Consider the following 23,739-nt stretch of genomic DNA (forward strand, 5'->3'; position numbering starts at 1 on the left):
GTAGATGTGTTATCGATATTTTTAGAAGTTTTCTACCTCCTCTCATGGTCGAGGCTTTGGTTTACATACAAGATTGGCTTCGAAAATCTAATGATCCCATCAATCCTAAAGACTATGTTCATGAACTTCAAACCATGGAAGATGGTAATATATTAATTTTGATTCATAAAATAAGTTTTTGTGTTATTTATATTAGTAACCATTCCCATAATTTAACTAACACTTTTGCTTTTAGATTTGCTAGACTTATCCAAAATACACGAAGATCAAGAAGGTAATATACTTAGCATTAGTTTACAAAGTTAAATGTTTATTTAATTTACTTTTGCAAATATTTTTTTATTATTTAACTAACTCATTCAATACTTTTACTAGATGTTTCAAGCTTATCGACGGTGTTTGAAGCAAAAGAAGAAGTTTAAGCTATTCTATAACAGTTTTTGAACTGATGTGTTTTTGTTACTAGTTTGTTGTGTTATTGCTATTGTTTATTTCACTTTTGTTGTATTGTTTTTATTTTTTGTTTTGTTGTTTGCATAGATGTAGTTTTTTCCTATATTTTGGACTTTTGCTCATATTTTCTATCATAATCTTGTTACATTATTAAAAACTTTAAAGAAAAATATTTTAAAAAATATTACATAAAAATAAACAACACTAAAGTCATTTTTTAAAATTTAACTCAAACAAATAGATTCGATTCGAATTCCATCTTATTTGACTCGATTTGAGAAAATTTCAAATCAACTTAGGATGATAAAATAGATTTGTCAACTCGATTAACTTAAGTTTTTTCATTTGATTCAATCGAACGCCCACTCTTAAAAAAGAGAATAAGTTAAAAAAAGGAGAACTAGGGTTTTATTAAGAAAATATGAAAAAGAAAAAGAAAAAGAAATAAAAAAGACATGAAAGCCACATGACAATTAAATAGAAGCTATGTCAGTGTCATGTTATGTTTTCGTAGTAGCTTTAGGGTGAGTTTGGATGGGCGGTGCATTTACCTACGATTAATGTAAAAACAGCGGTGGCGGTGAGATTAGATACTGTAGCGATACTGTAGCGTGAGACAAAAAGTAAGTTAAACGCATCACACTACATCTAATCGCCTATCCAAATCCATCCTTAATATTGGAAGACAGTTTAGTGTTAAAAACATTACAAATCAATAATATTAATAATCTAAATCTCACAAGATTTAATCATCAAAGTATAATTTAAACTAATAACTATTTTTGGTAACGAAATAAACAAGTAGCGTGGCGTGACCCTAACGCAGTTGAAATTTGTTCCTAAATCAAACCCCTGACTCGCGGAAGTGTAGCACACACGCTAAGAAAAACAAACACTCTTTTTTAACCTTTTAAAATCAACACGTTTTCTCTTTTTTCCACTTTTTTCCATTTCAAGTTTCACTTATGATATTTGAATAGTTTAGTCGTCTCTTTCCCTGGGCAGCTGATTTCGTCATCCCAAAGATTCAGCCCAAGTCAAACTCGGAGCTCGAACTCAATCACACACAGAGAAACACAATTGATTTCCCTTTCCACTAAACTATTTAAACAAGAAACTATTTACTTTCTGTGAATTTCTCTTTCGGCACTCTCTGCAACTGCAATCATGACCTCGCTTGTGCAAGTAATTTTTTTTTATAGTCCAATTTAATATTCGACTATGACATTCTTTTCAATTTAGATCTAGTTTTGATTTGGCGATGATTAATCATTACTTTTTTTTTGAAAAGGGCTTTTCCAAGTCTTTGGCTATGACTGTGCTATCGGAGATTGGCGACAAGACGTTCTTCGCTGCCGCGGTTAGTCAAATTTGAGTTTTCTCTCTATGTTTTTTGGTTGGTTCATTCATATTTATTAAACTGGAGTTTCATTATTTTGTATTGAATATGGTTCTGAAAAGGACTTGAAACTAAAACTGAGTCGATCATGTTGTGAATAATGAATAATCAACCTACTTTTACAACCTTTTGTATTGTTTTAATAGTGTTGCTCTTTCCTTTTTCTTTTTCTTTTTCTTTTTTTATAAGTTGATCATGTTCCAAGTATTTTATTCCCCTTTCTGCGTGTAAAACAAAGCAAGAGGCTAAAAAACCTGCTTATCAGACATTTGATTGGATTATAAAATATTTGTTTACACTCAAGGGAATGAACTGTTCTGAGCAACAATAGTAACGTTAGCTGAATATTTTGTAGTAAAATGTTTTTCTTGTGTAAGTGTTGAATTTCTGGATTGTAGTAATCAACTGGTTTTACTGGAATTAACTTGTGGAAAATTTTCTTAAAGGGCAGTATATCATCATTTTCATTCATGAGGTTAATATGTTAATGTTTGTTCGTTTACTTTTTCTTCGGTGATAATATTTTTTTTATCACGGTGACTCGAAGTTGCTGTTTTAACCTAAGCAAGCCTCATGCATGAATGAAGAAATGGAGCGTAGATTGTTTAGGGTACTGAAAACTTGGAACATGGTTTTAAGCTTAGAAAAGCTAATGTCTTTTTCTGGTTCTTGGAGACGGTAGGTATTTAGTTCCAAACTTTCAACGCATGATGGATAAGAGTATTATTTTTGTCAGTGATACAGGTTTTATTTAGAGACAAATATGATATATACTTAAATGTCAGAAAGCACTTCCTACGTTTTGCATCTTTAATTGCGTTATACTGATTTCCATGTTTTCACTTAAATATTGTATTAAATCCTGCAGTATTGTGCTTGGCCCAAAATCACAAATTTTACTGCATTTTATCCTGAAATAGCTCGATTATTGAATTTTTAAAATCACGTATTTTATTTGTTTCAAGATCTTGGCAATGCGCCATCCCAGGAAACTTGTCTTGTTAGGATGCCTGGCAGCTTTAATTGTGAGTGTTTTTCTCTTTCCCTTTCTCCATGCACCATTTTCATTCTGATTCACTCTGTTAACTTTTTTTCTTAATTGAGCATCAAGTTATTTGAAATGTTTTATCTGTAGGTGATGACTATTCTTTCTGCTGTTGTTGGCTGGGCAGCTCCAAATCTTGTAAGTAGTTTGATTGCTGTTTGAGAACGGCTTCTTTTGCATGTGGGTAAATTTTAGTTTCTTTTAAAGGACCTGAACAACCAGATTAAAGGCCTTTTTTGGGCAACTCCAAGCAGTATTGGGCATCTTTGTTTTAGGATGAGAAGCCGAGAACTGAATTGAAGTCAATTTGACTGATGCCTATTCTCTAAAGTTACAGGTTACGAAATGCACTGGATATGCTTCAGTGTGGCTGTAGGTTTGCCCACTTAAAGCTATATGCTATAGTTAACTCTGCTACTGCTGCTATCAGTGATAAAATATTGCCCTCCAAACATAGATCTCAATCTCTTGTGGAACTTAAATCTTAAAGCATTCTTTACAAACATGGATTAAATCTTTTCAGATGTAAACTATGTATGGACGGTTGGATACTAAGTTAAGCCTGTAATAGCCACCGTATTGTGTAGTTCTATCAGTAAATATGGTATTTGTCGAACTCTAGTGTGTGGAAGTGTGGTTTCCTTCACTACGAACTATACAGCAAACCTTAGTCTGCTTAGGTGATTAATGTAATCAAATTTAATTATGTACCATGCACTCATGTACATGTAACAATTATGAACTTGTAGGGTAATGCTCTCATTCTCTTGTATTTTTTCAATTATGCAGATTTCTAGGAAATGGACACATCACATTACGACTGTGCTTTTCTTTGGATTTGGCCTGTGGTCTTTATGGGATGGATTTATGGAGGATGGGTAATGCTTTTTATTACCTCTTTAGTCTCTTCCAATAGTCTTATATCATTTTCTTGGGTTTGGTTTCTATTTGTCATGTGTCATTAGGTAAGCTTTGCTTTACCGTAAGTTAATCATGTTATGATCTGTCTATATTTCCTTAAGGGAGGCTGAAGAATTGGCTGAAGTTGAAGCAAAACTGGTTGGTTATTTTAATGAATTTCCTGATGTTTAAGTAGACTTTTTCTCTGTTTGGGGAAAAAAATGAAATTGTTTAAATGTTTCTTTACTGGTGTGACTAGGATGCTGACCGGAAGGCAAACCCAGGAACAGTCAAAGGGGGGAATAAGGTACAGAAATAAAAGTATATTTCTTAAAAGGAATAGTGTTACATACCAACAGCATGTTTTCTTTCAGTGTTGAACTTATTTGATTAGAACTTTAAGGGCTTAATTAGATAAATTTGTATAGGAGCCTATCTAGGATATTTGGAAAAGGAAAGGGCTTCTTAGTATTTAGCTTTTTTTAATAACATTTTTAAGATTATGAGGACATTTGACTGTTTCCTATGCTATCAGGCTGATGATGATTCAAAAAAGGAGAGGCAGCCATTTCTCACACAGTTCTTCTCTCCCATATTTCTGAAGGTCATAAGTTATAAAATCTATTCAGTTGAATCTTGATTAGCCTGCATTTTGTCAAATAATTAAAGTGCCTATTCTGCAGGCATTTTCCATCACATTCTTTGGTGAATGGGGCGACAAGAGCCAGGTAAACTTTATAACATGAATTTCATATTTCTGTCTCTTCTTTAACAGGACCACTGCATGTTTATCATGTTGGACTGAGTATTTCACTGTCTTTTCAGCTTGCTACCATTGGTTTGGCTGCAGATGAGAATCCATTTGGTGTGGTTCTTGGTGGAATTTTGTAAGTTCTACTACCATTAGATATCTATACATATTTACTGAAGCATTGCTATTTCCTTAATATTTTGAAACCACTCTGTATGTATACAGTGCTGTTTCCATTTTATATGTTTATATATCTTCACTCTGTATATGCTGTGATTAGTGATTAGTAAGATTTCCTCTTTTATTTTTTCCTTTTTCTCAGAGGACAAGCACTGTGCACCACTGCTGCTGTACTTGGAGGAAAGAGCCTGGCGTGTCAGATATCTGAGAAAATTGTAATCCAGATCCATACTTTTCCTTTTTATCCTTATGCGACAGTTATGGTTTGCATTTAATTTGGTGAGCAACTAGTAAAACCAAGTTTATATCTATTTTGATGCAGGTTGCACTCTCTGGTGGAGTTCTTTTCATTGTTTTTGGATTCCAATCCCTCCTCTCAACAGTTGAGTCTTGACGACTTACTAATGGTTAGTTCTGATTTTTCCATCAAGAAAATTGTTCACTAGAGTTGGGGTACTCCGTTGGGGAGGAGTTGGATTGCTATGAATTCTTTAATATTTCACATAAAACAGGCGAAGATCCTAAATCCAAATTGACCCGCTGTTTTGTTAGTACATTTATAATTATTCATACCTGTCTGTCATCTTCTCAGTTCAGGCACAGTGCTGTGTCTTACAGTCATTATTAGATAGGCAAGAAAACGCTTCATCTATGTTCATATCTTGCACTCAAAGGCATGTGAGGCCGTTAGAAATGAATAGTATTTGTTTTGGAATAAGTGTTTTTGCCTGCAGTCAAATACATACATGTGCTGCATATAGTCTGTAATGGATACTTTTGCTTTGTGCTTATTTCATCAGGGATCATAAACTTTACATGTTTGAGATTCAGGAATCTCTTCCTATGATTGCGTACCTGAGCTAATCAAAAGTGAACTATAATCAGTTCAAATTTTCAAATTGTGAAAGCATCACCATTGGCAATAATGCCAATGTTGGGCATTCTATTGTGAATCATAATTATATTCTGTTTTTATCAAGATTTGGGTTTACAGTTCAGCAATGAAACGCAACAATTAAAAAGCAAAGAAATCAAGTTCATGCCATTGGCTCATACCATGCCTGTATTATCAGTTATATGGTTTATTAGGTTTTTACATCTTTAGTGTTCTCCCAACAAAGTAAATAATCTCTTTTTATTGTTTATAATCAGCCTCTCAATTTTTATTTTTTTTTAAATATTTTCCTAAGCGCAACGACCTTAGGCTATTTTTGGACATTAATTAAAACGTGAAAACAACAATGAGAATAAAGCCATCGGTCCCTCCATTGGTCTGGAATAATGTGAGACGTGTTCCATTCCTGGTCTTCAGGTTCATTTTTGTTCTTTTTTCCCCTTGATATTTTAAGGTGTCACTTATCCCGAATTGTTTAGCAAATGCAAAGACAGGGACATCTACGGAGACAACTTTACTCACAATTAGTACCCAACGTCCATCTTCTTGTCTATAATTTCACCATACAAAATGTCCAGGTCCGGGAATCATACAACATTGTATCAACACTCACATATACAGCATTTAAAGCACTAAAAGAAGTATGTATATACATTAACAGTGATAAAAGCCAAATAGGTCTACTCTTCAGCAAGCACCACTTGCTGGTTCAATTGAACTAAGAAGCCCATTACCCCTTAGCTGCAGGCAGTGTTCTTCAGCATCGACCTGTGCACAAATAATCACCACTGCCAACCCATTGTAGTGTGCTTCTTGCATTATATTAACTGCATTGTCTAAGGTCATCCCCGGGATCACTTTCATCAATACTTGGACAACATATTCCCGTTTATTGTAGTTGTCATTGTGCAGCATGACTCGATAAGGTGGGGCTATTTTTCTTGACTTCCTGAGCAAGTTATAACCATAAATGTTAAAAGAAGGTTCTATGGAGAAAGCAATATTAGATAACAGACATAGCATGGGCTACTCCTGCATGCATGCCAATGCATGAATAGTTCAAAGACACCGATTTAACATCACACACGCAACAAGTGTGGGCACAAAATAGTTACAGGGTGTGGAATTGGAAATCTCCCCAGTTTCTGGATTGTGAAATGTTCCAGTGAGGATGCACCGATCATTTTTGTAGGGAGAGCAAGTTGATTTTGATTGTCCAACTAAAAAAGGAGGGTAACCAGCAAATTTGCGAGAAGAATGCTCATGATAAAACAATATCAATGACGAGTATTTCACATCAAAATATCTAAAGGTACAACAATACATTTGAATTTGGGGATGCACCTTAGATCGAACTCAGATTCACGACCAGGAGTGGTTCTCTCTATAACTGGCTTCTCCAAGATTCCTCCTCCTTTACTTGGTCCTGTGGTCGATATAGCCATGAGAACGCCACGATTGGTGCATGGTCCTCTGCACAGTGACCGTTTCTCTCCTGTTTTGTATAGTTTCAATTTAACACACATTGATAGAAAGCACGGAACCATCAGTATTAAGCGCTCTACTGATGCCAATTAAGTTTGACGACTAATAAGAAATGGAGGACAGTTTTTGGATATTGAAACAGAACACCATAATTATAGCTTTCGAAAAGAATAATAGTTAATATCATTCATTTCAGTAGCTCAAGAGCTCAAAGCAATTGAGATTCACGATATCCAGTCAATAAAATAATTGGAACTCAACAGACTCACTACATTACTGTCTGTAGGCAAGAAAATGAGATTAGTAAACAACGCATGATTAGCATAACTAATATTCAACTTTCCGGTCATCAATAAGGAAAATGTACTACTCTCATGTAATCAATATATTTTGCACCAAGTCAATAACTAAGATTCAAAAGACCATTTTTGGATTTCAGAGCTACTCTCAATAGGTCTAAAGATGGCAAAATTTCTCCTTTTCTTCTCTCATTTTCTTGGATGAAGAAGTAGCTATATAAATGGATCCAATCATCTACAACCAAATTCATACCCTCAGAACTATACAACAAGAAGAAAAATGTCTCTGGCTAATGATGAGTGAGCTAAAAGGCTGAGAATCTAGATCTCTTTCCCACCAACAGCTAGCAAAAAAACTAAGCAGACCATACATCAACAATGTTGCCCTTTTAGGAAAAAAGAAACATCCTCAGTAGCATGAATGAAAGTGAGTTATTTTATAACAGTTGCCATCTTCATTCCTAAACCAGCAAGTCCCTCCAAAGCTCTAGCCCTCTAAAAAGTACAATGTCAAATAATACCAGCAAAAGGAATTTTGTAATTAAAATATGTATGTTCGTATATATTTCTTATTCCTAAGCATTCTTCACAAACCACAGTCTCAACGTAAAAAAAACTTTCTGAAAAAGAGTAGCCATCCCAGAAAATGAATCCGCATAAAGCTCCATCATTTTTAATCCGAATCGTTAATAAAAGCACTTCTGTATCTATAACTTGGATTATTGGATGAATAGTTCAGAGGAACTAAGCAGAACATAAGCGATAATAGTCAGCTAAACGAAGTGGCTGCGATACCCAGATGCGTTGTATGGTTTATTCAGTAATAAATCAAGAAAAATTACAAAATTCACTTATAACCCAAAATTGAAAACCCAAAAAAGAAGAAAGTGGAGAGAAGGAAGAACCTGGTTTAGGATTAAAGACGGTGTTTGGTGAGAGAGATAATCTACCACGTATGGCAGTCTCCATGCCTCTCTGACTCTATAGTTCCACACAGTCTCTCCTCTCTTCTGTCTAACGAAAAATGTTTTTTAACCACTTTTTTTTCTTTTAGATTTTTTCTTTTTCTTTTTTTCCATTTTTTGTGGCTAAACAACCCAACACTATTTAGACCGAAAATTTTTTACAACCCAAATTTACAAGTATGATTATATGGGCTAAATAAGGCGTAAAAGCCGTTATTTTTTAATTAGGCCTTTAGGCCATTTTTTTTTAATTAAGGAAATAAGTCCGTTTTAGGAAAAAGAAAGGGAAAGTGTATCCAGTTAGATGAGCTTTCCTTGCAGGTGGCAAAAAGCGCACTCAATTGGACACGCTTTCCTTTTCTCTCTCCTATGGTTAGAGTTTTTTATTTTTTATTTTTTTAAGGTTAGAGTTTTTAGATTTATAGATTAAGGTTTATGGTTTTCAATTGAAATCGTGAAAGTTCATAGAGATTTGAAGGGTCGTGGATGTGGTAACACGCCTCAGAACACATACATTTCATATGTCATAGCGGGATAGGGTCATCACCTCAGAAACCCATCGTGGGGAAATCAAGTTTCGAGATAATAATTCTTAATATGATCAAGGGTCAAAGTCTAGGTAAAGGTCTCAGTCGGCGGCTGTGATGCGGTCACAGGTTCGAGTATAACTGGGGGATCAGGTGACAATCGTTACGCAATCAAGAGTTCAAGCTTTTTGGATACCCACAAACGATGCCTTATATATACCATACATAAGATTGATGTCATAATCATACGAAAAAACTTTGGGGACGTCCGGTGTAGTCAACGCAATTTCTTTCTCTATTTTCAAGCAATCGGTATCTTTAACTTTTTATTCTTATCTGAAGGCTGATACCGAGTTGGACACAAGAGGGCTTTCAGGTGGAGAGCAGATGTTTCGACATAGTAGAGGTTAAACTCGAGTCGGCGCGGCAATGGTTGTAGTTATTAATGGGTTATTTAATAATGACAACTGTCATCACCTCGAAAAGAGCATCACATTTACTGCACAGCAATAGTCGTTCCTCACCTAAAGGTCCTCTTGCATCCACAACGGTGCCGACCTTAGAATAAGAAGGAAGGTTAAAGGTACTGGTTACCTAGAAATAGAGAAAAAAAAAACTACACCAATTATAACGGAAAGCCACAAAGTTTTTTCGTATGAATATGTCCTCAAACTTCTATATGATATTTATAAGGCATCATTTTCAGGTATCCAAAAAGATTGAGCTCGTGGTCGCGTAATGACCGTCAATTGGCTCCCCTGTTATACCTCGATTCATTACTGTATAACAATCATTAATTGAAACCTCCACGTATTCCTCCACGTATAAAGTAAAATCACCCCGAAACTCAGCTTTCGTAGGATAGGTTCTGAAGGTAATGGTCTTATCTCTATAGGACATATGAAATATGTGTAACTCAAAGCGATATCGTATCACCGACGACTTAAGAATACCTCAAACATTAAGAAAATGCTTTATAGATGAGGGATAGAGGGGGAGAAGATGATTGAGGGATGATGAAGCTTGGTGTGTGTGAGCCCTTTTATAGGCGCAGGAAATGACTGATTTGCAAACTAAAAATTTTCTTTCATTGAAAATGTGCTGCAGGAGTTGAAGAATATATTCGAAACGTTGTTAAAGTAGCCAAAAAATACGATGCATCAAACACTTTTAATGTCTAGCAGAAAAAAAATGTTAGAGAAAGCACGCCTAACTAGGTGCGTTTTCTCAAACATTTTTCTTCTGTTGTTTACATTGAAGTAACATTTGCAGAATACCTAGGGAACATGTTTTGAGGTGGGTTGAAATTATATGACTTCTGAAAGCGTTTTGAATCCTCCAGTGTACTTACATCATATAAAATTAAACGAATGCGTGCATTCATGAATGAATTTCAAAGTATATATTCTCTTTCTCCCTATATTATCTTCCTATAAAAGGGATGTATTTGTAACATCTTAGACACGCATGAAATAAATATCAAACATTGAGTAGTTGTCTTGCGGGAGTTGTGTGTACTTCTTTGGACATTCCTTTACTTATTTTTTTTTCTTTTGTTAATCTAATTCGTGACTGATATTGAAATGAGTCGACGAGTGAAATCCGTTATTTTCTACGATGGTCAAATCTATAATAAAGAGGTCAGGTAGTGTTTGTAAGAGCGAAGTCTATGGAATTAGTGTTCAATCCTACAATTAAATTGCATGAGCTACGAACCAGAATAAGAAGGAAAGTTAAGGGATCGACCTGGGGAAGAATTTCAAAGTTTCAATGCAGATTTCTTGCCTCTGTTGACCCCTATAGGAATGAGCTCTTCAACGTAACTGGCAAGGTCCATCTCGAGATGGTCATATCATCGTACTGCTCAAGTGAAAATGCTGTAATGGAGTTATACATCGAATTCGTCGAAACTAATAGATCTGGCCCATCTTCGACCACCGTTGCAACAAATATGGGAACCGAAGCTAAAGTAGACATTTTTACTACACAGTTGTGCGGTGGGTTCACTAGTCTGTTACAAAGTGGCTACTACAATGTCCCCAAAACATCTATGGGCAGACACTCATCAGTCTCTAGCACAAATCTAAACTTTGGTGTCCAGTATCGGTTAGGGTTCGAGCATAACTCAAATATTGACATTCGGGCTCAACATTCAATTAGTGCATTCAATTTTAACTTCAGCACTGGGTCAATGTCATGGGGCAGAAGTAGTTATACGGAGGGATCATCAACGTATACTGGACATCAAATCGATAAATTTTTTAATGGGCACATGGTTTATAGGAAAACTAATTACCTATTCATTTCGATGGAGACCAACGAGGGTACGTCTAACCCTCTACTCGAATGTGACAATAAAGGTACGGATGAAAGAGAATATGCGACCCATGAAGAATGTGTTGGTGAGGAAGAAGGGGTGGCCGAGGGAGAAGGTTCAGGTGAGGAAAAAAGGGTAGGAGATGCAGTTGACGGGGAGGAGTCAAATTATAAGCCAATCTAGCAGCGCAGTCCGGATGGTTCAAAAGTGGTACTATTTTCCAAACTACAGCCGGAACCTTGCGAGTCTGAAAATGGCGCCTCGAATAATGCTCCGGATCCGCGATTCATGGCATATGAATCTCCACCCCACATGACAAACATCGACTTATTGGCTGATGGTAGTTTAGAATTTTCGTAACTATCGCACAAAAAACCTAGTCATGCAAACACATCTCGTGACATACGAGTACTGAAAGTTGGAATGGAATACCTAAACAAAGATCATTTCATTGTTGCACTGAAGCGATACAACTTCAAGAATGGCGTGAAATACTACATCATGAAGTCTTATTCTGAAAAATTCGAAAGAAAGTGCGCAATATGAGACGGGAGGTGTAAGTGAAAAATCATGGCGTCTTTCCGTAAAAAAATCTATCTGTAGACAATAAAAAAGTATTCTGGTCCACATAACTGTGTTGTGTCAGGTGCAAGTCGGTACCATTCGAGGCTAGATCCAAAAATGATTTCTGACATTATTCTACTAATAGTGAATACAAGTCTTAGGATTCTCGTCCCGGTGTTGATTGCGGATATCCATAGCCAGTACGAGTACACTCCAACGTACTAAAAAGTATGGGTTGAAAACAGAAGGCTATGGATAAATTGCATCACGGGTAGGGTGGTTCATATAATTATTTATGGAATTGTATCAGGTATTGGATCGATACGTATTTAGTTCCATAACTGATCTGGAAACCCAACTAAAGTACTTCAGTGGTCGATTGGTCCCTAGAAAAATAGTATTCCATCGACTCTTTTGGACCTTCGATCAATGCAGAGAGGTTTTTCGGCACTGAAAGCCTTTAGCTCAAATTGAAGGCACCTGGCTGTACGGAAGGTATCAACACCGTCTGTTGATTATCGTTGCTTAGGATGGTAATCAAATAATTCTGCCTATAACATTTGCAATAACTGCTGGAGAAATGACAGATGACTAGGATTTCTTCTTGAATTGATTGCGCCGTCGCGTTCGCCCATAGTTAGACATTTGTGTCATATCAGACAAGAAAACTAGAATAGTGTCTGCGATTAAGTATGGTAGCCTATGAGATCGCACCCATCATTGGTACTACTTACGACATGTGGGATCCAACTCCCACAAAAAATATCCTTCAAAAACTCAGTGAGATCTAGTAATTGATATAAGTTTATAGTTCCAACTATTTAATCATTGTACATCGAATAACCACACTGGGTTTTTTCATTACACTAACGGGTAGGCATTTCTCGATAGGTTACGAGCTTGTCCAACATTAATTCCATGAAACGTTAAACAACCTGACCACCATCGATTTCTACGGTGCAACGTACCTAGCAAATATACCGTATGACCAGTAGACACAATCGTACAATGAGGTTCTACGATATGGGCACATGACATCAAACTTAGCCGAGTGCATAAATTCTGTACTAAAGGGGATGTGTCATTTGTCGGTAACCTCTGTTGTCAAAGAAACATACTTTCACCTAGCCGACTTATTTCTAAAGAAGGCGACGGTGTATGCTGGATAGATAACGGGCGGTAATACTTGGTGTGATAACGTCATAAAAAAGATTCGATGAAATACAACGAGGGTGAACACTATGTGCGTAGCGTGCCAGTTGTGTCGGAACCTCGATTTTCAAGTCATAAAGCACGCTAGGCCCGATCACGGCATGTTAGGGGCATCCTATCGTGTGAACCTAACAATAGGGACTTACAATTGTGGAATATTCCAAGCATTTCAGTTCATATGTGTACATGCAATTGCTACATATGGGAATATACGAATTTAGTACGCACCTTACATCAATGATGTCTACTGACCATAACGTATTCACAGTGTATAGAGTCTTGAATTCCCAACCGTCCCAAATGAGAGTATGTGACCACCGGTGTCTAGCGAACTGTTCGAGTTGGCATCGAACAAAGACCTACGTCGCATCTCAAAAGGTATCCCAAATTCTACTCGGATAAAGAACAATATGGATATTCGGGACAAGGACAATCAACAGATATTATGCGGGTACTGTAGAAACCCAGAGCATATGAAGACAACATGTTCTTTGTATAGGGGTACATTGGGACCTCAGCGTTGATAGCATTATTTTCTTCCAAATAATATATTCATTACCATGCTTCCATTATTCAGCTGTTCTAAATTTGTTGTACATTGAAGTAACTTACGCACAATTCATGTTAAATAATAAAAAAAACAAATGTGATGTTCGAATAAAAAATCTCGGTTTATTTATTTATTCTAAAAATATATATTTACATCGTACTATTTAGAAAAAAATACATCAATCATAAAAAAAATACATCAATCGTCTTGTCGAGGAGAACGTATGTCGTAATGTGATAGATGATAGTTGCATGGAGGATTTCTATGGGGCTCCAAAGGTGCGGGCCTATAGACTTCCTCTTCAGTGCCATCACCGCTTCCACCCCACCTTACAATGTCCCCTAGGCCTCATCTCTAGTTGCTCTAGCGCCATCATTGTCCTTCATAGTTGACTGTTGTGTTGACCTAGGTTCCCATTGAGTATCCTTCACTTCTGCAGCCAGTGGTTGTGTCGATGAGCCACCCCGAAAAAATAGTTATGCGTGTGATGTTTGTGTCACTATCGGCGTATAACAATAAGGTGACCCGAATCTCGGGTACATCAATTTTGTCCTCGTCATGGACACTAGCATCGACTGTTGCATGGGTGTCTGTATCAGTATCGTCATCGGTGGCAGTGCATGCATCAGTATTTGGCCGAACATCTAGGTTAGCATCGACATCAGCATGGGGATGAAGAATGCGAGGTGTTAGAGTATGTCCAAAGACCAATTATGAGATGATTGTAATAACATAGTTATTTTACCTCGTCTATTAATATAAGGCATAGCCATTATTATTTCAGTTTATTTTCTGTGTATATAAATAAACTGTTTTATAATAATGTTATGAGAATAATATAATTATTCTTAAAAAATATTTAGTCAAGTATTATTATGGGCTTGGACAATAATAATGCATTAAGACTTACGTGTACTTGATTGATGACAAAGTGTTGTCATTAGCATGAGATGTCAAAATCAACACATGAGTATGTGTGTTAGAGAACAACATATTGGACTGACTCACTATGAGTATGTTTCTTGGATTATTATTTAATAGTCACAACATTACTCATAGTGATTACTATGTATATGATCTTCAGACTTGAGATCACCATTATCCCAACATCGTGAGTCGTATATTTTGATACAGTCAAGCGTCTACCTTAACTGGTTGTTCTATAAAGGCTGATGTTGGATATACCACAATCTATGTAGTGGGATATGGTTGATCAATATATAATTTGTCTCTCCTAAATAATGGGAGCAATATCCAATGCCACTTGTTTGAGTGAGACTAGAAATGCATGACCATGCTCGAATAAGTTGATATGAGATATCATACTTATTTGTTTTTTATAGTCTACTCAGGATATTAAGAAACATTAGATGGACTATACAAGTGTGACTATTCCATGACTTGTGCTTATTCTAGATATAAAGGACAAAATGATTTAATACATAAAGGGTTAATCATAGAGAGGTTATGTCGAATCATGACTTCTTGTAACTTAGGTAGCAATGATGCATTGCTAGATGCCACTCATTGTTTGTAATATTAGAATCGTTCTAGTATTATTGCTAACGTTACAATAACCTATAGAATCACACTTTATAGTTGAAACGAATGAAATTCAAACATAGTTGATATTGTGTTTAGCTGTCAACATAAATTAAATTGATTAAAAAATCAATTTAATTGGGCAGTTATATATTGAAAGGATTATATATACAAGTATGCCGTACATATAATGAAAAATATAGTTAAATTAATATATGAATTTGTTTCGTGTAAAATTTAACTAAAAACAATAATTTACCGAAATTCTTGTTATAATTATTATAATTATAATTTAGGATTAAATATAATTATAATTACTGTAATTGTAATTTTTTTGGTCAAACATTATTATAATTATGGTAATTATAATATTTGGTTAATTATTATGATTTGATTCATATCAAAATATTAATGATTCCCGAATTAGGAAATATAGGGTTTTGAGAAAAACCTAATATACCTGAAATAAGGGATGTGTGAGGTCTAGCAGCCGCAGGGGCGAAGCCAGAACAATCTTTTAGAGGGGTTGAATGAAATTTTAATTTTTTATAGTCTATATCTTTATAATTTTTAAATGATTAAATCAAATTTTTATAATTTTAGGGGGTCCAAAGTACAATTTTACCTTTACTAATTTAAAATTTTTAAAAAATTTTAAGGGCTTAAATAGTAATTTTACATTTTAGGGGGGCTGGGGCCTATGCCAACCCCCTGTAGATTCACCACTGAGCAACCGTCAAGTAATTTTTTTTCTCTGGAAAAATTTTAGAGAGTGTTTATCATTCGTTGTCACAACAAGTGGATTACGTAGAGGCCGAAACATTTTTATTGCAGCTTGGAATTGACATAAAATTGTGTAATTTGCTTCTTCGATTTTTCAGACGATTAAAGGTAATCATTCATACCTTTTTCACCTTGATTCGTTTCTTGTACATGGATCCTTAGATATGATCGCCAGATTTAATTTTTTTGCTGCGCTATGAGGTGTACTGGTGATCCAACACAGGGGACGTCGATGCCCCAAAACATGTACCTACGGGAACAGAAGAATCTCCCACGTACGGCAATAGTGCGTAGTGCAATTGTGAAGAAAATATGGGGTTAGTGAAATGAAGAGGAACAAGTAAAGTGAACTGACCCAAAAATTGCGTAAACATAGGCAGAGCTTCTTCTTCCGAAGTTGATGACAAACCTATTGTGTGACCACGTCCCCTCCTATACTACTACTGTGGCTGTTGTCGTTGCCTCTTCGGTCGAATTTGCCTACTCTTCACATTTGGAAATAGTAGATACGACTTTTCGACGACTTTGAACCACATTATGTAATCGTTATCTATCGCCATGTTGAGAAAAATGGTTCGCAGATGGGTAAAGATTCCATCCTACGATTCCAAACCTAGATGTGCTCCTGGTGCTTCTCTGCCCAGTCCTCGTCGTTCATCGTGCATTTCCATTGTCGCGTACACTACCAATGGCACATTCGCGTCCCACATATCCCAATTCCCAAACACTTCTTGCGGTATGAAAAATATGATATCAGCGTCGGTGTACGACATCCATTCAAACTAAAAAGTAGAATTATAAATATCGTTACGTACGATTTTTTTACTAATAATTGTGTAATTAATATATGTTCGAAAGAATAAGTAACCAAGCTCGGCTTCAGAGCATTGATCTAACAACAACCTAAAATCTTCAAGCTCCTCCGGTAATCCCACGTAACTCGGCCCATAGTTCCATCTGTACGGGCGATATGTTAGTCGAAACATATAATAAATAAAAACATTTACTGTACAAACTACATATTTATTAATAAATTAAAAAAAATTCCTCTTCACCAATAGGAACACGTATGGATCAGTCACTCTGTGATGTAAAAACGGTAGTCGCCACCAGGCCCACGATTGCAGCAATAGTAGGCAACTATCAATAGACATCGTATTCGGTATCGTATCCCGACAGATCTCCTGATATAACTTGGACAAGATGGAAAATCCCCAACTTAGTTTTCTGCATTTGGTGAAGTTCACTAGATGCAGTAGCCACCTTACGTGCACCAAATTTTGATATTTATTGGGCATTAAAATTTCCCTGATTATCCTCATGATGAATGCTCGGGCTTATTGTTCTATGACCTCCTCCGTTAGGTCTTCAGAAAGCTCTTTGAAATTATCCTTGAACCAATTTATCGATATCCGACCACCGTTAAACCTGTTCGGGACCTTCTCAATATTGCTCTAGAGAGGTCCACTTTACCAGGAACGACCACTGATCCAGTGATGACTGGCCCATCTATCGGCAAACCTAGTTGTAACGCTACATCTTTGAGTGTGATTGTACACTCGCCGCATGGAAGGTAAAAAGTGTGTTTTAGGTCTCCATCTTTCCACCAACGCGCTGATTAGTGTAGGATTGAGTTTGCAGCCCCTGAGTATGCGAGACGTATGCAAGAATCCAACCTCTTGCAAGTAGCTACAAAATTGAAGGACCGAAAGCTTTCCTATATTATGTATGAATCCCTCCAAAACACAATCATCCGCCTATTTATAACATAAAAAAATTATTTCAAGTTATCAAAAAAAAATTAATTAAATTTAAGATAATTGAAAATAACAAAATTTAAAATTTCATCTTACCATTGTTGCTTGGGCAACAAAAATGTGCTTGTCGTCAAAACGAATTAGAGAGGCAACCATTTGTGAGAAATTAATTTGAACAAATAAAATACGAGATAATTAAAAATTTATATTTTTAAATGAAAATATCAATAAATTTAGAACAAAAAAATTGAGAGAATTTAAGAGAGTTTGAAAGAAAGATGTGAATGAAAAAAATGAAATTTAGGGGTATTTATAAGGTAAAAAAAATTATCATTGGCCATTAATTTTTTTATTGTTAGTGTGACAACATTTAAAAATTAAAACAGTTGATTTTTTTACCATCAATATAATTTTATCGTTGGACGCAATTTCCTTTCAATTCTCCTAAAATTGACCTATTCCCATAATTTACAAAAAAATCCAAAAGCTTAATTAAAAAATAAAAACCACTTTTACGCCTAATTTTACCGATTCTGTATCCTACAAATCATAAATAATATATTTAAAATATGAGTGAATTTAATAAAAAGCATTATAAACTAAAAGTTAAATATATTCAGAATAAATTTAAACAATAAAACTTAAAATAATATAAAAGAGAACTCATTTACATATAATTACTTAAATATCAACAGTGATATTGAATTCGATCCAACTTGAAGCATTCGCTTTTGATTTAACAGTATATATTTTTAGACATCTTTATTTTAAGAAATTTAGTCACTCTTCAATTGGTAACGCTATTAAAATATAACGGAAGTACTTTTATCAAGTTAAACTCCTAAATATAAAAAAAAAATAACAAAAATTTTATGCTAATAAATATAAAATACATTAGGCTAATAAATACTAAACATTAAAAAACTATAAAACATAACTTACACGTAAGTTCTTTAAATTTAGTTTCTTCACAGCTTTAAAGTTTAACTTCAGACAGCTCGCATTTGTTCTCGTGACCCTAGGTCACATCTTTCTTGCCAAAGTCATGAGCTCGCCAATCTCAGAGGGTTCACCAATTTTGGTGGGTTTGTAATTTCTAAGAGTTCATCATGTTCAGTCCTTCATATGTATTTATTTGGTATTGTGAGTTCATCACTCTCAAAGAGTTTATCATTCTTGAAGAGTTCACAAAGTATGTTTGCTGCATGAATGGTAGTCTAGGAACATAAACCAAAGAAACTGAGTACTTTCCTGATAAACTTCCATTCTAATTTATCAAGATGAAGTTGCATAGGTGGAAATTGAGAGATAGAAGAGACATCTTTAAATTTAGGAATGAGAGTAATAAGTTCTCGGAAAGGGCATTTGGAACGGATCCTTGAAATCGTCAAGCCAACACCGTTGATGTAATCCATTCGGACCGAAAGCTTTAAGAGATTTAAGGGACCAAATTGCTATATGAGGAGAAGCTGAATTTCCGAAGGCCAATTAAAATCACCATCTAAGGACTTCAAAAAAAAACTGTAAAATGCTTTTACGTATAATCATACTTTACTCTTATGACTGAAAAAGGAAAAAGCAATGCTCGAATTAATCCACTACCAGTAGCCCCATGAGCGACTCCAATATCTCTTCCTCTTCCTCTTCATCTTCCTCCGATTCTGCTTCCATCGCTACCGTCGATCAGGTAAACCCCTTTTCTTTTTTTCATTTCATTTCTACAATTCTACTCAAATTACTACCCCCCAATCAAACATCCTACCTTTTTTCTTCTTGTTCATATTGATTGTGATGTAGCTTTATATCTTGTCCACTTCAGTTTATTCAACAAACTATAATCTGAATTCCCAACTTTTCCCTTTTCTGAAAAAGAAAAAAGAAAGTCATGATCTTTGTTGGTGTCTTCCCCAACAGTGGTTGGTATTGTCCTAATGGGGTTTTATCTTCCCTCTGCGCCGAGAGCCCTGAAGGGTTTGCGGAGGTGTAGCGTCTCGGTTAATGGAGATACCACCTGCAAGTCTCACGGGATAAGTGTCAGTTAATACTATACTGGCATGATGGATATATATTATATATATTTCTTTTTGCAGAATGTAAGGAGGAATGGGAGAATGATAGATGATGGCGACACGTTTTCTCCAAAGGTGCGTCGTTGGCGTGATGTTTTCTGGTTAGCAATATTCATGCTTCATTTAATTGCGTTGGGATTTGTGCTCGTGCTTCTTGGACTCAATAGGTTTAAGAAATCAGATAGGCTAAACATCGATAGATATACGAATCGAGTTTGGGAGCATAATAATGGATTGACGGAGAATTATTGGCCCAATTATGCTGTTGCCGGTGGGGTTGGGGCCGCCCTTGGATGGATTTGGTTGTTTTTGCTTGGTTCTCATTCTAACCTAATGATGAAGGTTTCAGTTCACATTTTGACAACATACCTTGCTGTGATTAGTGTTTTATGTTTTTGGTGCAAACAATTTTTCTGGGGTGTGGCATTTGCAACCGGTGCTGCGCTGCAGTTCTTGTACGTAATATCAGTTGTGGACAGGTATGGTTTGGGGCTATTCTTTTGTACTCTCGAAATTTGTCACCTAGGATTTATTCTTTGTCGGATGCCTTAAAGAGACAAAATAATAGGTTACAACGCATTTATCTTTTAACTTACTGTTCAAAATTCCTTTTGTTGGCTGAAATATTTCCTTGTTTAGCTTTTATAGATTTTAGGCCATTTCTTTTTCCAATTTATCAAATTGATAGTAATGTTGGAGTACCGCTAGTTGGTGTTCTACCGAGGTTTCGAACAACCTTTTTAGGAATTGAAATGTAAGTTTTGGTTTTGATGGCTTGGCTTGAGAACAAGGAGATACTAGAGTGTTGGTTTGTGCAATTGAGATAACTTTATTAGAATTAGGAAAAGAGTCACGAAGTTGAGTCTGCACATTCTGTATCAACTGAATGAGGATCAGTTTTCCTCATGGAAAATGAAATTATGAGTTTGCATTAGCTCATGATTTGTCTAGTAGTGAATGCTTAGTATGCATGAATATTCTATCTTTTATGGGGTGATTACTCATTGTAATGGAGAATCATATCCATGCTAATATTAAGCCAAGGTTTGTAGATCTCTGATCATTTCAACGTAGTTAGGAGTAGATAACTCTGTTTTGGAATATCAGATCTTGCAAAACCTACCTTGACCAGATTATTTTTCTGTTTTGACAGACTTCCATTCACCATGCTGGTCTTGCAAAAAGCTGTAAAGATGGTATGGAGTCTTCCTGAAGTTATGAGAGTTGCCTATGCATTTATGGCAGTCATGCTTTTGTGGATGGGCATATGGTCTTTCGGTGCAGCTGGTGTTGTGGCTTCAAGCAGGGGTGACCTCGGACGCTGGTGGCTTCTTGTGGTGAGCTGGCAAGTTTTGCCCTTTATTCCATTTGTTCTTACTGCAATGAGAGTTACAGGAGAGTGCTATTAGAAAAATGATTGATTACGTAGTGATATAAATAGTAATGCTGTCATTTGAACTTGTAGGTTCTCTCTGTAAGCTTGTTTTGGACAGGTGCTGTCCTCTGCAATACTGTACATGTTATAGTCTCTGGGCTGGTGTTTCTTGTACTTATTCATGGTGGTCGAAATGCTTCACCGATGCCTCCCAATCCATTGATGAAATCTCTACGATATGCTGTAACAACATCTTTTGGGAGCATTTGCTATGGGTCACTTTTCACAGCTGCTATTCGGACTCTGCGGTGGAAGGCAAGCATTCCAGCATTTGCTTTTCTCTGACTGGATCACTAATTTTATTTTTCAAGGTTTAAATGAATGCTTTCTATTTCAGTATTTAATTTCAAAATGCAATTTAGATCAGGGGATTCCGGTCAAAAATTGGCAACAATGAGTGTTTGTTTTGCTGTGTGGATTTTTTGTTTCAACTTGTGGAGACCCTTGTTCGATTTTTCAACAAGTATGCCTACGTCCAGGTAATTTTATGCACTTCTCTTAGTAATCTTCCTAATGAACTCGTAACTAATTCCTTACAGCACATGTAGCAACATTACATACACTATTTTAGCCTTCTTATATTGACACTAAATACTGATTCAACTTCATGATAGCATTCATGTATCTTAGGGGAATATCAAAATAGTAACTTAGACGTCGTTTGTTGGATGGAAGGGCGTTCCCAGGAGTTTTCGAGTGATTTGTCGCTTTGTTATTTTAGACATGTCCATTTATCCCATGAATTTTCGAGGCAAGAGATTCTTTCATTTTTCCTTCCGTCTGTTGGGTGGTTGATGACAGGTTTAGCCACAAAGAAGATTTTCTTTTTCCAAACTAGACCAGTTGATTTCTCATATTAGTCGTAGTGAGAGCTATATAATGTGTCTGCTGTTATGAATTCCTATGAACGATATTCCATTAACTGTAGTATGGTTTTGCATGCTCTGTTTCTACCAGATAGCTGTTTATGGCAAAGGTTTTAACCGAGCGGCAAGAGATGCCTGGGAATTATTCCAGTCAACTGGAGTTGAAGCTCTAGTGGCCTATGATTGTTCTGGTGCCGTTCTGCTCATGGGTACCGTCTTGGGTGGGCTTATCACAGGAACTTGTGCTGGTGTTTGGACATGGATGACATGGAGTGACAGAGTGATCATGGTCGGGTCCACTGCAATGTTGATGGGAATGGTCTTGGTAAGTGTATTTTTCTATTCTCCAACTGAAGACTACTATCGTTAACCAACCCTATTCATAATCAATAGTAGTAAATCTTTGTTGCTCAATTTGGTTTAAGGTTAACGCGTTGTAAAATAGACCTTAATCTTGTTTGTCTTTTTAAAATAGACCCCTTTCTCTTCTAATGTTTCTGCCGGTTATTTTTGTTGGAAATGTTGGGGCTGCTGCAGGTAGGACTAGCAATGGTGGTGGTAGAAAGTGCAGTGACATCTATATACATCTGCTATGCGGAAGACCCGTTGTTGATTCAAAAATGGGATCCTCAGTTCTTTAACCAAATGTCGGAAAAGCTGCACCGGCGTCTTCAGCATAGGAGTGCACTAGCCAGGGAGATATTGACTCAACCAGCATGACACCCGCATGCAAGATATATTCCATCTTTGAAACAAACTGTTGTTGTGTGTGTTCATTATTCCAAATATAAATGACTTTGTTTGGAAATGCAAACAAAATTTTAGTTGAAGGATTTATTTCATAAAAAAAGTGGCATCTCATTTCTTTTCCCTAAATTATTCGTATGATACTGACTTAAGGCTGGGGTGGTTTCAGAGAGTAGTGGGCAGCTTTGGAAATGTTTATTTATAGGAGCAGAGCTGAACCCTGGATATGTGGGAAGAGGGCTGGGACTGATGGATTGGTTGGTTGGTGCAGATGGTTTGTTTTGAGAATCCATTTTTTTTTCATTTACTTAAATTATTCATCACTCAATTTATTAACATTGAAACAGGGATGATTTTATTTAAAAATGGATATATTAAATTAAATAATATTTTATTAAAAATTCCATTTATTTCACTATTTATTCTTTCATCCATTTTGTTTGGTTCATATATTTTCATTTTGGGTTGTAGTCCTAGTCCAAGTGGTGGTGGTGTAACCTTGGTAGTATATAATAAAAAATAAAAGCAGTCGAGTCGTCCTGTTGTTTGGCAGTTGGGCAGGTCATAAGTGTACGGTAGCCGTATCAAATGCTTCTCTCTCCCCCCGAATTGAATTAAAGAACTTGACTTGCTGTTTTAGACAAAGATTTTATATGGATGTCATGTAGGTAATAAAAGCATAATAAATGTAGTCTGCACATTGGCATTGGGTGTTGTAAATTAGATGAGTTCAGTCTCATTAATGTTTTTTTCATGGATTAATAAATTATCACACTCTCACTTCCCCAAAGCAGAGCTATTTAAGACACTCTGCTCTCCACTTTCACCACTACGTATATGTATACTCTTCATACAATGCCATTGGTTGAAGCCTCATACAATCGTTGTTAGATGGTAATTTTTGGAGTGTTAAATTTGGATTTTTTACCTAAATAATATTAAAAAATATATATACTGAAATGACGTGTTTTTAAAATTATGTACTAAAATGGTATATT

The 23,739-nt window shown here is 35.8% G+C and overlaps 3 protein-coding genes across 3 annotated transcripts; 2 read left to right on the forward strand and 1 right to left on the reverse strand.

The window, feature by feature from the left end:
• The first annotated feature begins 1,288 nt into the window (after nt 1-1,288).
• LOC107920404 (GDT1-like protein 4) lies at nt 1,289-5,543 on the forward strand. Its single transcript, XM_016850110.2, has 12 exons — nt 1,289-1,638; nt 1,745-1,813; nt 2,818-2,877; nt 2,988-3,035; nt 3,687-3,775; nt 3,920-3,956; nt 4,057-4,104; nt 4,333-4,401; nt 4,481-4,525; nt 4,623-4,684; nt 4,871-4,943; nt 5,051-5,543. Exons 1-12 carry the CDS (start codon nt 1,621-1,623, stop codon nt 5,120-5,122), a joined length of 690 nt encoding a protein of 229 aa, XP_016705599.1. The 5' UTR covers nt 1,289-1,620; the 3' UTR covers nt 5,123-5,543.
• A 604-nt stretch (nt 5,544-6,147) lies between these two features.
• Nucleotides 6,148-8,542, reverse strand: LOC107920405 (ATP-dependent Clp protease adapter protein CLPS1, chloroplastic). Its single transcript, XM_016850111.2, has 3 exons — nt 8,313-8,542; nt 6,968-7,118; nt 6,148-6,572 (listed from the first exon to the last, which is right to left on the reverse strand). The coding sequence occupies exons 1-3, from the start codon at nt 8,374-8,376 to the stop codon at nt 6,311-6,313; spliced, it is 477 nt and encodes a 158-aa protein (XP_016705600.2). The 5' UTR covers nt 8,377-8,542; the 3' UTR covers nt 6,148-6,310.
• A 10,108-nt stretch (nt 8,543-18,650) lies between these two features.
• Nucleotides 18,651-23,401, forward strand: LOC107920437 (CTL-like protein DDB_G0274487). The gene is made up of 7 exons (XM_016850167.2): nt 18,651-19,311; nt 19,715-20,172; nt 20,847-21,030; nt 21,159-21,383; nt 21,491-21,607; nt 22,086-22,319; nt 22,532-23,401. Exons 1-7 carry the CDS (start codon nt 19,237-19,239, stop codon nt 22,712-22,714), a joined length of 1,476 nt encoding a protein of 491 aa, XP_016705656.1. The 5' UTR covers nt 18,651-19,236; the 3' UTR covers nt 22,715-23,401.
• Nucleotides 23,402-23,739: the final 338 nt, after the last annotated feature.

The sequence above is a fragment of the Gossypium hirsutum genome, chromosome D13 (genome assembly GCF_007990345.1).
Source record: "Gossypium hirsutum isolate 1008001.06 chromosome D13, Gossypium_hirsutum_v2.1, whole genome shotgun sequence".
NCBI lineage: Eukaryota > Viridiplantae > Streptophyta > Magnoliopsida > Malvales > Malvaceae > Gossypium > Gossypium hirsutum.

Bases quoted from the DNA above. Each gene is read 5' to 3' on its own strand.
- LOC107920404 (XM_016850110.2), top strand. The intron at 4,685-4,870 runs GTAAGTTCTACT...CCTTTTTCTCAG, and splicing joins GTGGTTCTTGGTGGAATTTT to AGGACAAGCACTGTGCACCA. The intron at 4,944-5,050 runs GTAATCCAGATC...ATTTTGATGCAG, and splicing joins GTCAGATATCTGAGAAAATT to GTTGCACTCTCTGGTGGAGT.
- LOC107920405 (XM_016850111.2), bottom strand. From the start codon at position 8,376: ATGGAGACTGCCATACGTGGTAGATTATCTCTCTCACCAAACACCGTC. The intron at 7,119-8,312 runs GTTCTTCCTTCT...TATACAAAACAG, and splicing joins CGTCTTTAATCCTAAACCAG to GAGAGAAACGGTCACTGTGC. The intron at 6,573-6,967 runs GTGCATCCCCAA...TAACTTGCTCAG, and splicing joins GAATCTGAGTTCGATCTAAG to GAAGTCAAGAAAAATAGCCC.
- LOC107920437 (XM_016850167.2), top strand. From the start codon at position 19,237: ATGAGCGACTCCAATATCTCTTCCTCTTCCTCTTCATCTTCCTCCGAT. The intron at 21,384-21,490 runs GCAAGCATTCCA...AATGCAATTTAG, and splicing joins TTCGGACTCTGCGGTGGAAG to ATCAGGGGATTCCGGTCAAA. The intron at 22,320-22,531 runs GTAAGTGTATTT...GGGCTGCTGCAG, and splicing joins TGTTGATGGGAATGGTCTTG to GTAGGACTAGCAATGGTGGT.